This window comes from Aedes albopictus, chromosome 3, assembly GCF_035046485.1.
Source record: "Aedes albopictus strain Foshan chromosome 3, AalbF5, whole genome shotgun sequence".
Lineage (NCBI taxonomy): Eukaryota > Metazoa > Arthropoda > Insecta > Diptera > Culicidae > Aedes > Aedes albopictus.
In genome coordinates, this window is record NC_085138.1 from 415519362 (window position 1) to 415534877 (window position 15516).

At 38.4% G+C, this 15516-nt stretch overlaps 1 protein-coding gene across 1 annotated transcript; it reads right to left on the reverse strand.

The window, feature by feature from the left end:
* Positions 1-1421: 1421 nt before the first annotated feature.
* On the reverse strand, positions 1422-15106 carry LOC109403155 (mediator of RNA polymerase II transcription subunit 18). Its single transcript, XM_019675896.4, has 4 exons — positions 14904-15106; positions 14747-14837; positions 1777-1978; positions 1422-1722 (listed from the first exon to the last, which is right to left on the reverse strand). Exons 1-4 carry the CDS (start codon positions 15035-15037, stop codon positions 1502-1504), a joined length of 648 nt encoding a protein of 215 aa, XP_019531441.2. The 5' UTR covers positions 15038-15106; the 3' UTR covers positions 1422-1501.
* Between the last annotated feature and the right edge of the window lie 410 nt (positions 15107-15516).

Genomic DNA, 15516 nt, shown 5'->3' on the forward strand with positions numbered 1-15516 from the left:
GGGCTCGAGGGCCGTCCGGGGCGTGTTAGGTGGGCCCAAGGGTCTCAGGGGCGCTTCAGAGATCTCAGGAACGTTTCACGTCTCAACGGCGTTTTAGGGGATCTCAGAGCATTTCAGGGCAAATGCTTATAAAATCCCAATAGTTACTCTGAACACCTTGAAACTTCTGAGAGCCCTCCAGAAAAATAAAACATGAAATCCCTTGAAACGCCCATGAAACCTCCATTATTTCATTGAAATGCCCTTGAAATCTCTGCTATCAATTTAAAATGTCTCTAGTACCTCTTGGAACGCCTTTAAAAGACTCCTCAAACGTACCTGAAGATCCCTTGACGCGCTTCTGATATATGCAACGAAAGACCAAGCCTAGGCAGCGATGTTACGATAGATGAAGACATTATCGAGGCGGTGGAGGACTTCGGATAACTCAGATCTTTACAACGGCAGACTATAACGTTAGCAGTGAAATACGAAGGCGCATCATCAGTAGAAGTTAGGCTTGCTATGGGCTCCACATGAACCTGCGATCAAAAAAGATTCACCCTTGCACGAAATGCACTATGTACAAGACGCTGATAAAATCGTTGGTTCTCCTTGGTTTCCTACGGGAACGAGACATGTGTTCGAGCGTCGGGTGCTTAGAACCATTTTTGACGGTGTGCAGAAGAACGGTGTGTTGCGAGAAGAATGGAGCACAAGCTCGCTGTACTCTACGGCGAACCTAGCACCCGAAAGGTGGCAAAAGCTTAAAGGACTAGGGTTTGTTATCATGAAAAAACAAACAACTCCCAGGCCAATTAAACGGCGGGGCCTAATTCCGAGTAGCTGACATTTACTACTGCAAAAATAATATTTGTTCTACTGCAACTCATTCCAATGCAAAGCAACCGTATTGCTAGCGTGAAAATATTCACAAAATAATAAAACCAATCAAAAAGAATGTAAATGCACAATTTTCACCCCACATTTAACAGGCCGTGAAACAGCCCGTTAAAAGCATGCGACCGACAACAATAACAGCATTTTTGCGCACTACAAAGCGCATCAATCGCATCAAAAGTGTTTTGTTTTCTGCAATACTTACCTACCTACCTACCAGCTACCACAAGGGTTTTCAAGCATATCAACGTCGCGCAAGCGGGGAGACATTACGGCATCTCTTTGCGTCCATCGCGTCGCGTCGCCATGAGTCACATTCCTCGTAAATTTTTCTTTCGGACGTCACCCGCGCTCATCATCAAGTCACTCAAGTTCAACGCATGCGGCTGTCGCAGGCAGTGGGGAAATTTCCTTTCATCTCTGAGAATTGCGCTATGACCTGACTAAGAACGATTAGTGGAGATGGTACAGTTTCCGATTAGTCTGCGCTTGTTGGCTGTGATATTTTTCTCGGAAAACCCAGAAATCCAACACACTATTGCTCGTGTTTCGGCTAATTACTCTTTAATGTCTTCTTAAACGGCATCCTAGACGTTACAAAATTAATGAAAAAAGAAATGATTCACGGCATCTGTGCAAATCGTTTGTAGTCGATCTTCTCCAACTGGACCAGCGGTTTGAGTTGTTCGGCAAAGATTCGCATATCGTCGGCGATGACGTCCTGACCGGTCGGGGCCAGCACGGACAGTTCGACCAGGTAGCTCTGCGAGATCGGTTCCGAACTGTTCACCTTGAAGATCTTCGACACGGTAACCTTCATCCGACCCTTGCGGAACATGTAACCTGAAACCATTTATGTCATTTATGCAGCTATGATCGTGAAGATTCTGAACATACCTTTAGTGATGTACTCAAAGTCGACACGGAAACCCATCTCGGTAAGGAATTCTACCACATGTGGAGTGCAGGCAATGTCCAAACTGCTACGGACCAACGTTGGACGGTTGCGGTCGCCCAACTCTGGTTGGCCAATGTATCGCAACTGGTAGGGAGCGTCTGTGTCCTGAGCTTTGCGTACCCGTACGGTCATAACGGGAGTCTGTAAGGGAATTAAAAGATGCCATGGGTTTCACGTATGTATAATTATTAGCGTGGGTCATCGAAACCGTTTTCTCAGATCAACGCTTTTTTGGTTCCGTTTCGGGTCCTGAGTATCTGTGCAAAATTTGAGCACGATCGGTTGCGTCTACACTTTGCGCATTGCAATTGGAATGGCAAAAGGTTATTGCAACCATAACTAATTGCAAACGCTCCATAGCAAATCAAAAAGCGCTCCATAAAAAATGAACATATTTTCCATGAAAATGTGCAATGTTACCCATAAATAATTGAAAACGTTCTATACATTATAAAAAATGTACCGGTAAAACTTAAAATTTTCTCATTCAAAGTGAAATTTTGCACCAATAAATAATACTGAAATGCTCCATAATAAAATACAAATGCTCCATAGAAAAATTCAAATGCTCCATAAAAATGAAAATTGTACCCATAGAATGCTCCATAGAAAAAATAAAATGCACCATGAAAAATTGAGGTTGCACCATAGAAAATAGACAAAAGATCCATAAGTATTATCAAACTGCACCACATAAAATAGATTTTTCTCCATAAAAAAAATGAAAATTCTCCTTAACTTTAAACATTTGCACCACTAAAGCAGTGCAAAGTAAAGCAATTCAGCCATGTCGAATTAAATTATGAGACTATGCTATCAATGGAGGATTTTCAATTTTTCATGGAGCAATTCATATTTTTCATGGTGCAGTTTGATAACACTTATGGAGAATTCATCTATTTTCTATAGTGCAATTTCATTTTTTTATGGAGCAATTTAATTTTTCTATGGAGCAATGTTCCATTTTCTATGGGTACATTTTTAATTTTTTATGGAGCATTTGCATTTTTCTAAGGAACATTCTAGGGAACATTTGTATTTTATTATGGAGCATTTCAGTATTATTTATTGGTGCAAAATTTCACTTTTAATGTGAAAATTTTATGTTTTACCGGTACATTTTTTATAATGTATGGAACGTTTTCAATTATTTATGGGTAACATTGCACATTTTTATGGAACATATGCTCATTGTTTATGGTGCGCTTTTTGATTTTCTATGGTGCGTTTCTATTTGATTATGGGTGCAATAAATAGGCTGCCCAATTGGAATTTGTATGGGAAAACATACTTTTTTGCATTTTTTTCATAGGTTGAAAAAGTTTGTCTAGGATGTTCTGAAAAACTTTGTTAAAGACCGGAAAGCGATCCGATGCTTGTGAAAATAGTTATTACCAACGAACCGCATGCATGTGTTTATGTATTAACATGTAAAGGAATAACAATATGTAACAACAAAATCATGCTGTTTCGGCAAGCAATGCCGCTATAACTTTTTTCATAAACATCAGATCCCTTCGCGGTCTTCGACAAAGTTTTTCAGGACACCCTAGGCTATGTTTTCACTTTATCGGTTACATGGTTATACAAAAATTTGAGCTTGTCATCAGAGAAATGCAAAAAGTGTGTTTTCCCATGTAAAATCCCATACAAACTTCAAACGCGATGCGCAAAACGTAGACATAACTGATCGTGCCCAAATTTTGCACACTTATTTGGGTTTTGAAATGGGATCAAAAAAGCTTTGATCTGATGGGATTGGGATGGAATACCATTGAATTTTTCATTTTTCCATATAAACAGTGGCCCACTCTAATAATTATTTCATACGATATTTGATTTGGGATGGTTCATTTCTTTCCAGTATTCTCTGAACTTTATCGAATCTTTTTTTCATAACTGGAAGCGAGAATGAATTAGAAACAATAGTCGTACAATTTTTTGAAAAACTTCAAGGTCCTAAAATGATCAGTATTTTTTTATCAAAATCTCAACTGTTGTGGGTTCGGTCATGTTTTTACCGGAAATCTGTAAAATTACCAAATCCCAGTGTTAGAAATGCTTCGATATTCGTGTACACAACAGTAGTACGTGTTTGATGAACAAATTGAAATTTGAATTGCAAAAAGAAATCCACATGCTCCGGTAGGAATCGAACCCAGAACTTCCAGTTCGCTAGACGGACGCTCCTTTCTTCCAAGCTACGAAGCCATCTTCGTCCCCTGAAGGCGAAGAACTGAACTCGATTGTGTGAAAAGAAGCAAAACCATGCGCACCATGGAATCGAGTTCAGTTCTATCAGTGGTGTAAGATCCCCCCCCCCCCTTTTCGCCCACTCAAACATGCCCACCAGCGCGTGTTTAATATGTTTATCCCTTTGGTGACGAACCAGCACAATTGTGCTGTTGAGCGGTAACAGTTTCGTTTTTTTTTCATATATTTAGACTTTGTCAACTTTTTCAATAATTCAGCCATTACTTGTTTGTGTGTAAACAAACATTTGTTTATGTTGCCTGTGGGTTTACCACAACAAGGTAAACAAAAAGTGGACAAAAACCGTAAAATATTAAAAAGTTTTATTTGTCGCATATTTTTTATTTCCAATTTATCTACCTATTCAAAGCTAGAAATCGAAAGATAAGGAGTAGTTCTTTCAAATGAGGATAAATAATTGTTGTTTTGTTGCGAAATCTAAGAGTTCTGGAGAGCAATTTGTATGGAGATTTCTCTTTTTTGCGCTCCGTCCCGAAAGGGTTATAAATATCAACAGTAGCACAAACATCAGTATTTTTTGTCTTCATTTTGATGCTAATGATCAGTGTTTTCGATAATTATCGATATTTCTTGAGTCATAGGTTGAATTATCCTCATATTTAACCTTTCAGGACGCGCGCCATCAAGCAACCGAAACTGCACCGCGCTCGCGCTGTATGACGAGCGAGGTTTTTTGGTAATGTTGTAATTTTTACAACATCGCGCTTCCTGAAGGGTTAAACAAAATAATCGCCCAGGAAGTGTTCAATTTTTAGCCGGTTTCCGCACACCAAACAAAACAACAACAAAAACAAACGAGAGTAGAGGCTAGAGTAGGCTAGAAGTGTTTCATAATGGTGAGAACAGAATAATGATTTTTTCGAAATGTTTTTTTTTTCCATCTAGCATGTTGAATATAACATCCTTTATCTTTGAATCACATACTGACTTGCTTTAAGCATGATAAAACGGCAATAAAACCAATTTTGCAAAAAAAAATCTTTATATGGCAGTTACGTCTTTCTACTGGTTCTAAAATAGAATAGAAAGTAATTGTTCCCAGTTGTCAATCAACTTACTTCCCTGAGTTCTATGTCTCCAGGGAACGGAGATGGTCAAGTGGCTTCATAGCTCAGAAGAAATAAGCGCCCGCCTGACGAATTGGGAGTTGTAGGTTCAATTCCCACACGACCATGTGAATTTCTCGTTGGAATTCAAATCTCATTTTGTTCATTGAACACGTGTTTCTGTTGCGTGCATGCATGCCAAAGCATTTCCAACATTGTGATTCTCACTTAGCTGAGTAAGCATATCAAGAAATCGACATACCGAATCCCAGTAGATGTTATCGTTTATCTGTTCACCTAAGTGAACTGAAAGGCTATATGTTCACTCAAAAAACGAATTTTCAATAGAAGGCTCGGAGGATCAAGTCACATATACCAATCAACTCAGTTCGACGAATTGAGATGATGTCTGTGTGTATGTATGTGTGTGTATTAAGGTGGCCCACACTTATATGAAAAACAAAAATTTCTAAAAATGCCAAGTCTTACCTCCTGAATCAGTTGTTTTGGACTCCCAGAAGCTATGTTCAAAATTTGAGCGAAATCAGTTGAGCCTAAGGGGGCGCTCAAAACGCTTGAAGTTTGTATGGGAAAACTTGGCCAAATGTATGCAGAAATTTTAAGTTTTCGAATTTTGCCGCTAGGTGGCGCTGTAAGCGTTCAATAACTAAACTCTTTGGTATTATTGTAGGTGATTATATGCCAAACAACTTTGTCGAAGACCGCAAAGTGATCCAACGTCTGTGAAAAAAGTTATACCCTAGGTAAAGTAAGGATAAACTTTTTTGTTATTTTTCCAATACATGTAAAGGAATAATATCAATACTGAAATCTCAGTACTTTGCCTCACTTTGCCTAGGGTATAACTTTTTTTACAGCCGTCGAATCACTTCGCGGTCTTCGACAAAGTTGTTTGGCATATAGTCACCTACAATAATACCGAAGGGTTTGATTATTGAACACTTTCAGCGCCACCTAGCGGCAAAATTCGAAAACTTAAAATTTCTGCATACATTTGGCCAAGTTTCCCCATACAAACTTCAAGCGTTTTGAGCGCCCCCTTAGGCTCAACCGATTTCGCTCAAATTTTGAACATAGCTTCTGGGAGTCCAAAACAACTGATTTAGGAGGTAAGACTTGGCATTTTTAGAAATTTTTGTTTTTCATATAAGTGTGGGCCACCCTAGTGTGTATGTATGTCTGTGTACAAAAAGTACACTCACTTTGTAGGCAATTCCCGCTGGCCGATTTTTCGGATTATAGCTTGAATCAAACCATAATTTTACCGCATTGTTTGCTATTAAAAATGGATTCGGATTGGTCAAGGCATTCCGGAGTTATGGCCATTTCAGTGATTCGGACCAGCACCGGTACCCGAGCAGGAGAAAATAGCTGAAGAATACCAAACTCAGGTATGCAAAACCTAATACCTACAACCTGAATGAGGTATTAAGAAGCCCTGCATAAGAGGTAAAATACCTAAAATAATAACTAATGTGTATTCTACGAATACTACGTGAATAACGACATCAGGTATTGTAATACCTCAACAATAACCGACGATTTTCCCATACAAATGGAGATTTTTCCATAATTGCATAATACCTCAAGCAGTCCTCAATACCAAACCAATAACTCGTTAAGGTATTTTTGTTGACGACTCAATACCTACACAATACTGTCGTGACCGTTGCGGCTATCCTTACAGCCACAACACCGACCGCAGAGAGGAAACTCTTTAAAACCTCTCTGTGGTGGACTGCTGTGTACTGCAAATGCCATTGCTGTTGCCTTTTGGTGCGTCCGTTCGTATCCACTATCGTCTATCAACTGACTTGTATCCACGATGCGCAGCTCTTTTTGTATGATCGCTTTTATTGTTCATTCTAGCTTTCCACTGAGTCGGCCAATCAGAAGGCGCATATTTTTCGCTTCAATCATTCTCTTCTCTGTCTCTATTACTACAAATACCAAAATTGGTTATTTCCAATACCGGGATAACCGACCAATACCTTGTCTTGTTATGATACCTGCCATTGGTATGCTGGAGTTATGTGTCAGTTATTCGTTCCTGCTCGGGTAGAGCTGGTCGTATATAAAACTTAACCAAGCCCTTTCACATCATCACACATCAAACTGCGGCTATTTTTGTAACCTTTAGCATGGTTGGCGAATTTTGTGCGGAAATCAACACTGGAGAGGGGCCGGGTCACAACGTCCGAGGCCATACAGTCCCGGACATTAAGTCGCGTTTTTTTGCGAAATAGCGTCCAAAAGTTTGGATGCGTCATAATATCCTATGTGCCTTCTTTCCTTGGACTTCGTGGCGTATCTGCAAGTTCGGACGTTATGCCCCGGAAAAATGCGCCATAAAGTCCTGGGACTTTATGGCCTCGGACGTTATGATACTGCGCCCACTGGAGATCGGAAATTTCACGAAGTCGACCCAAAATTTAAGATGGTGATTTGAAATCCAAGATGGCGGCTCAAAACTCAAAATGGCGGTTGTACAAGGGAGTTTTAGGCCCTAATACCATGTAATATGGGTATATTTTGTATGGATAACTATTATGCAATTCTGGATTTTTTCAGCACTCTTCGTATTTATTCAACTCGGCAAGCCTCGTTGGATAAATGTACGACTCGTGCTGAAAAAAAATCAACTTTTTGCAACTCGTTACATGAATAACTATAATTGGCAATATTCTAGGCTGGCCCAAACTTATATGAAAAACAAAAATTTCGAAAAATGTCACGTCTTACCTCCTAAATCAGTTGTTTGGACTTCCAGAAGCTACGTTCAAAATTTGAGCAAAATCGGTTGAGCCTATGGGGGCGCTCAAAGCGCTTGAAGTTTGTATGGGAAAACTTGGCCAAATGTATGCAGAAATTTTAAGTTTTCGAATTTTGCCGCTAGGTGGCGCTGTAAACATTCAATAAATAAACCCTTTTGTATTATTGTAGGTGACTATATGCCAAACAACTTTGTCGAAGACCGCGAAGTGATCCGGCGGCTGTGGAAAAAAGTTATACCCTAGGCAAAGTGAGGCAAAGTATTGAGATTTCATTATTGATATTATTCCTTTACATGTATTGGAAAAACAACAATAAAGTTTATCCTCACTTTACCTAGGGTATAACTTTTTTCACAGACGTTAGATCACTTTGCGGTCTTCGACAAAGTTGTTTGCCATATAGTCATCTACAATAATACAAAAAGGGTTTGATTATTGAACGCTTTCAGCGCCACCTAGTGGTAAAATTCGAAAACTTAAAATGTCTGCATACATTTGGCCAAGTTTTCCCATGAGTATTGTGTTGTTCTTTGCTGTGCATGCATCACTCCTGTAGGGGTGAGTATGGCAGCATAATCGATCGCGTTCGCTATTGTATCGAGTGAAAATCAAAACAATAGATGCGCGGGTTTTCATTGTTCAGTATTGTGTTGTTCTTGGCTGTGCATGCATCACTCCTGTAGGGGTGGGTATGGCAGCATAATCGATCGCGTTCGCTATTGTCTCGAGTGAAAATCAAAACAATAGATGCGCGGGTGTTTAGTGTTCAGTATTGTGTTGTTCTTTGCTGAGTATTGTGTTGTTCTTTACAGAGAAGAACATTAAGCAAGACAATTAGATGATCAGCATTGAACCACAAAAACTCCACAACAATTGGTGAGATCTTTCTAGTATTATTCATTTATTTATAAATAATTCTACTTCAGTATATTTACTTTATAACTGCATATAAGTTGAAAATTCGCTATTTTCAACATCCTTTCATCTATTGGAAGATGCTTCAGTTCTGGGCTCTTTCTAAGTTGATGAAGGGATTCATAAATGCTTGCAAGGACTTGGCCAGGTGTGTGGAGCTGAGTGAATCTATGACATTGTAGATAGTAGCGACATCAGCAATGTCAATGGAAATTCAACTTTGCAACTCCATCCAAGATTTGTGCAAGTATTCATGCTATGCTATGCTATGCTACATTTGGCCAAGTTTTCCCATACAAACTTCAAGCGTTTTGAGCTCCCCCTTAGGCTCAACCGATTTTGCTCAAATTTTGAACGTAGTTTCTGGGAGTCCAAAATAACTGATTTAGGAGGTAAGACTTGGCATTTATCGAAATTTATGTTTTTCATATAAGTGTGGGCCACCTTAATTCACATCGATGTTAGCTTTGTACATGTGTAGAACACATTGAGTAAATGTACCAATAGGGCACTGCATGCAATTCTCTTCTTCTCTTTCACACTTAATGGAATTTTGTAAACAACAAGGCCAAGAAATGTCAAAATCCTATACAAAAACAAAACAACGCAGTATCCCATTAAGGAAAGAAAAGTTTCTTATCTGGCCATAGTTGATATTTGGAAAGCTTTCAAAGTTTGAACTCTTATAAGTAGAGTGGGTCATCCATTATATGGAAAAATGTAAAATTTGATACCCATTAGATCAAAGTTTTTCGGGTCCCATTTCAGGACCCAAATAACTGTGCAAAATTTGGGCACAATCGGTTATGTCTACATTTTGCGCATCGCATTTAAAGTTTGTATGGGATACAGTGTGAACAGTATTCTTAACTTCGAACGGCTGTAATCAGTTTTGTACCTTTTAACACCACCTTGCTATTTATCCAAGAATCTGCCCAGAATTCCTATTGTAATCCGTCCAAGATTTTTTCTGAAATCCGCGTAGGATATCTCTTGGAATCCATCCAGGATTTCTCATGAAGTTCGTCCAGGATTTCTCCTTGAATCCACCCACGATTACTAATTGAATCCACCCAAGATTTCTACCGAAATTCATTCAGGATTTCTCCTGATGTCCATCCAGGATTTGTCTTGAAATAAATGCAGAATTTCTCTAGATTCTCTCTAGAATTTCCTGAAACCCTGAAATCCGTCCAAGGTTTCTTCTTGAATCATCCCAGGAATTCTACTGAAATTCAACCATGATATCGCTTGAAATCCATTTCGAAGATTTCTCCTGAAATCCGTCCAGGATTCCTTCAAAAATCTGTCTAGGATTTCTCTTGGAATCCATCTGGGATTCCTCCTGAAATCCGTCCAAGATTTCTCATGAAACCAGCCCAGTATCTCTACTGAAATTGGTCCAGTATTGGGGTGTGGTAGTGGTTAGTTTTTGTCAATCGTTTTAGCAATTCTTGGGAATTCTTCGGTAAATATTCTTTATCTATTGTACGTACAGGTACTCTTCGATAAAACGTACAAAAAACAAATTCTCTTTGTACGTTATACCGAAGTGTTAACCGAAGCAGTGAAAATTTTTATATTTTTTATGCTAGTGTTGATGGATTCGATGTGAAATTAACCCCAATAATGATTTCGGAGAAATTCAAAAAAAAACTAATAACGTAAAACTTGAGTTTTGACGAAAAACTAATTTCGTTATTGATGCAACGATACGACACACATTTTGCTTCGATATAACGTACACATTTTTTCCCAATGTGCGCTAATTCTGGGTAAAAAGGTTGATGCTGCGCCAAAACATTGATTTGAGTGATTTCGTAGTTTATCTGGGAGTTAGACCGATGCAAATGTATAATTTGTTTTATGTCACACCCCCCCCCCCCCCCCTTCAAAAATCCCAAAATATTTAAGAGGCGAAAAAAAAACATGGCGTCCCACGATTCCATTTTAAATTGAAAAAATGTTTACAAGCAACTACTTTTCAATAGTCGAATAGTTTTTTTTTTTTTTGTTTGTTCCTTATTTATTTTTGTCCGCCACCCCTCGTACCCGATGGGAGGTCTCGGACATAAAAGAAAAATAATATTTGCATCGGCCTTATTAAATAGATTTTTCAATGTTGTACGTTGTATCACAGACGTTTGTATAACATTTCGCCGAAAACCATTTCGCGGAATTCCTTTTCGCGGTGTAACATTTCACGGAATGACATTTGGCGGAATGAACCATTTCGCGGAAAGCACCGTTTCGCCGAAAACTATTTGGCGGAGCGGAATGTACCGTTTCGCGGAAAGTCGTTAGGGAGAAACTTCAAAGAATATCAATATGGCTGCCACAATGGCCGACTTGAACCCCTACTCACGTTTTCAAGAGCACAAATCTTAAAAAATCGTAAACAAATGCACTCGATTTGGAAAAGCTGCCTCTTTTTGCAAGTGAACAAAGCCAGGATAACCAAGTGTGGCTTTGTTCAGTGCTTCGTTCGTCAGATTTGTGACTCTAAAGTTTGTATGCAAAATTGCAATGGGATTTTTTGATGTTTCACCTTAATAAGAGCAAACAATTCAACTTATCGAGAGACAACATCATGATGAGGTTCAAAATTCAAATCGTAGAGCGGACCTGGGGTGACGGTTAAAATTCTAGACTATCACGCCGAGGACCTGAGATCGAATCCCACTCCCGACAAACTCGCTAAATATGAGTTCTTCCTTCGGAAGGGAAGTAAAGCGTGGGTCTCGAGATGAACTAGCCTAGGGCTAAAAATCTTGTTAATACAGATAAAAAAAATCAAATCAACAGATGAAAAATGGAATACTTCATATCAAAAATTCATTTTTGTAGCAGTTTACTTTGAAAGAACAGCCTATGTATGAAAGAAGGGAAATTCTCTAATTATATTAATTTAGCAGTTATGCCAAAATAAGTATAATGCATATAATTTATGCAAGAACAGTTTTGACCAGAAGAAGGGAAAGTTTTGTATTGAACATAACAACATATCTGTTAAAAACAGCGTTTGTTTGAAAGATGGAAAAACCTGTGATACAAAAATGAGATTTTTTCTAATATCTATTACAGCAGTTTGAGTTAGTTAGAACATACAAAAAAATAAAAGAGAAATCTGGTAAAGTTATCACTAAGGAGTGTTACTATGCTTAAGGGTTACGCGGTCACACTGTTTACAAATAGCATCATTTTGGCATAATTTCAAAGCTTTCAATAGATAAAGGTGAAAGTGTGGAAACTGATAAGCAGATTCAGTACCTGAATTATGATTCTGGGTCATTAGGCCGAAGGAGATTACACTGAATGGACGTTGGGCCTAACAATCATTGGGCTGAATAGATGTTAGATCAATAAGATAATAGAATAGACCTCAAAAAATCTGAAGAATATATCTCCCACCGAGTTAGCAATAAGACCGCCAATAGATAACTCCAGTGCAACTTGAATGAACAGCCCTAGTTTTAAAGATGGATAAATCTCTAACGTCAGCAGCCTGGCAACCAAAAAACTCACCAACATTGTTACTCTAAAGAACAGGCCTTTATTGACAGAATGAAAAATCTCAGACAAGTTAGCAGTTTGGTCACTAGCCAACATTTTTAACAATAAACTTGCAAGAACAGCCTATTATCAAAAGAAGGGCAAATCTCCTATAGAGTTATCAATTTGATTATTAAAAACTACATACCACATAAACAGCCTTTGAAGAAAAGAAGGTAAATAATGAAAAATTTAACAATTCAGTCGCCAAATAACAATGTTACTGGAAAGAACAGACTTAGTGGAAATTGAATTTGAAATTTGAATTAATCGTTAAGGAGAAACTTCAAAGAGTACCAACATGGCTGCCGCAATGGCCGACTGGGACACCTACTCACGTTTTCAAGAGCACAAATCTAAAAAAATCGTAAACAAATGCGGTCGATTTGGAAAAGCTGCCTCTTTTTGCAAGTGAGCAAAGCCAGGATAATCAAGTGCGGCTTTATTCGACGCTTCGTTCGTCAGATTTGTGCCTCTAAAGTTTGTATGCAAAACTGCAATGGGATTTTTTGATGTTTCACCTTAAATGCATGTGCCAAGCCCTTTCGAAGACTGTTACGTCTGTTTGTCTGTGGTTGCATCGAAGCAAAATGTACGTTATATCGAATTCGCTATATTGAGGGTACGTTATATCGAAGAATACCTGTTTTAAGAATTTGTTCGAAAATTTCTTAGAAGTAACTTTCGGCAATCATTTTGGGAATACCTTCTTTAATGTCCATGAGAATTCTACAGTTAATTTCTGCGATATTTTTTCCAGGAATGATTTGAGGAATTCTTGTAGCAGTTTCTTTCATAGCGCCTTCGACAATTCCGATGTAATTTGCTTGGAAAATGTCTAGAAGTTCCATCAGCAATTCCTTTGAAAATTTCCCCGGCAAATGTTTAAGAGACTTCTTTGGTTACTGGGAACTTTTTTTACGGGAATTTCCTTAGGAATTTCTTCATGTTTTCCTTCGCAAAACCTTTTGCGAATTCCATTGCTAATTGATTCGGAAATTCCATTTTCAAAATATTTGATATTATAATTCCTATTTTTTTATTTTTCAGCAAGTTTGATTTCAAAATAAATAGATAAAAGAATTCATAAAGAAACTGTCGCAAGAAGCCGCAGAAAATTTCTTGAAAAAAAAGCAGATGTCAAATCTCATTTCAACCATATACCTACAGCTCCTTTTAGAAGCTGAACCTAAGAACATTAAAAACTTGTGCAGTCAGACCAGTTCTGCAAGAAAGTCACAAAAAACCACTCTTTTTCGAATATTTAAGGTAAATGTCACGGACTTCCTTCGAAAAATGCCAATTGATATTCATGGTGAACATCAATTGGCATTTTTCGAAGGTAGTTACATTTACTTCAAATATTCGAAAAAGAGCGGTTTTTCGTGGCTATCTTGTAGAACTGGTCTAGCCGCACATTTTTTTCATATACCATATTCTCATGTTCAGCTTCTAAAATGAGCTACTGCCGTGAATCGCAAGTCAGTCCCATCTGCATTTTGGGCAAAAATGAGTTAATGGCCGTTTTCGAGCTTTCTTCGGATGATCTTTCAGCTGCGTGCAAAAAAATATATAGTATATTCAGTAAAATTGAAAAACAACACCAAGTCAGATTGTCCCATAATGAAATGTAATCGCAAGTCAGTCCCATTACGAACTTGTGCACTCTCTAGTACAAAACCTAACATTATTTTGGCCAGTTTTATATTTTTCACTGTTACGTTTTGACGTTTTAAACAATATGTGAAAGTTTCATGATGATCGCAGAAGTTTTCAATTTATGGCGATTTTTTAGAGTTTCACATAGAAATCGAATTTAAAAACTTCAGAGGCCATTTTCTCAATGCCTCAATGCCTACTTTTTACATATGGGACTGACTTGCGATTCACGGCAGTTATAGGTAGTTGAAATTAGATTTGTCCAAATGACATTTTCAGCACTAAGTCCTGCTTGACTAGTTTGAAATTTATATGAGAATACAAAACAATGTTTGTGCAAAAATGACAGAGTTTTAGCTTTCTGTCTGTCGCTAGGTAGCTCAGAAGTACTTTATAGAAAGCTATGCTTAACAACTTTGTTTTAGACAGGAAAGTATCCTGGTCTGAACCGACCGTGAGAAATACGTGCCAAGACACTTTCAGCTTGATTTTGAAGAAAACCCGCACCAAAGTAGAAATTGACTATACGGGGCCAGTCCAAAATTGTTTTGAATATTGTTTTGAAAAGTGAATGGATGACATATTTAAAATTACAATTTGTTATACTAGCAAATATTTTACTTATTTGTATACTGTTACGAAGCTTAGTCTTTTAAGTCAATACTTACCTTCTCATTCGGAACCTTCAAGCTAAGACACATCTCGTAGTCGGCAAACGCTTCTGGTCCAGTATCAACGTTATCACACAATCCACGCAGCCTGAAATCAATTCACTAGTGAAAAAGCGAAACCTAAACAAGCAAAGTTTGTTGCATGATAACTTACCGGTGCAGCAAATGCTCCGCAGCCGAATCCAGAATCGAGCCCTGCAGCAGGTACTCCTGATTCGGAATGATGTTCGAGTTTAGTGCCTGCTGCAGCAGGTCCACCGCGGCCATCGGTGTGGCCGACGAGGTCATTTTTATTGAGTTTTACAGAAAAATACAGCACTAGATTCACTGCTACCGGTTTCAAGCGATGCGCCTCTTGTAGATACGTCCAGATGTAAATAACAACAAATGCTGCTGTTTGACAGCCGGTCGCAGGGAACAGCGATCGCAGCGCCAAATGGATACGAAGCGAGTTGAGTTGGAACTTGCATCTAGCACGCGTGCAAGATGCAAGTGTCGCCATTTTTGAACATTCAAACTGTAAGAATGTTGGCTTTGCGCACGTGCTTTTTAATGCAAACACGATTTGATAAACATCATACAAACAATTTCAGTACATCTCAATGTAAACCGTCAGGTATAGAATACAATACAATGGATATAAATTTGTGCAATTAACTGTGGATTTGACTCATTTGTCAGTCATCTTTCATACAAGTTTTCCCAGGTGATTGGTGAAACATTTCCCTCAACCAACTTTGTACGAGATACCAACACACATCTCTCTC

Excerpts from the sequence above, each read along its gene's own strand:
- LOC109403155 (XM_019675896.4), bottom strand. The coding sequence starts at position 15,037 with ATGACCTCGTCGGCCACACCGATGGCCGCGGTGGACCTGCTGCAGCAG. Across the intron at positions 14,838-14,903 it reads GCGGAGCATTTGCTGCACCG|GCTGCGTGGATTGTGTGATA; the intron begins GTAAGTTATCAT and ends AATTGATTTCAG. Across the intron at positions 1,723-1,776 it reads CTTTGAGTACATCACTAAAG|GTTACATGTTCCGCAAGGGT; the intron begins GTATGTTCAGAA and ends AAATGGTTTCAG.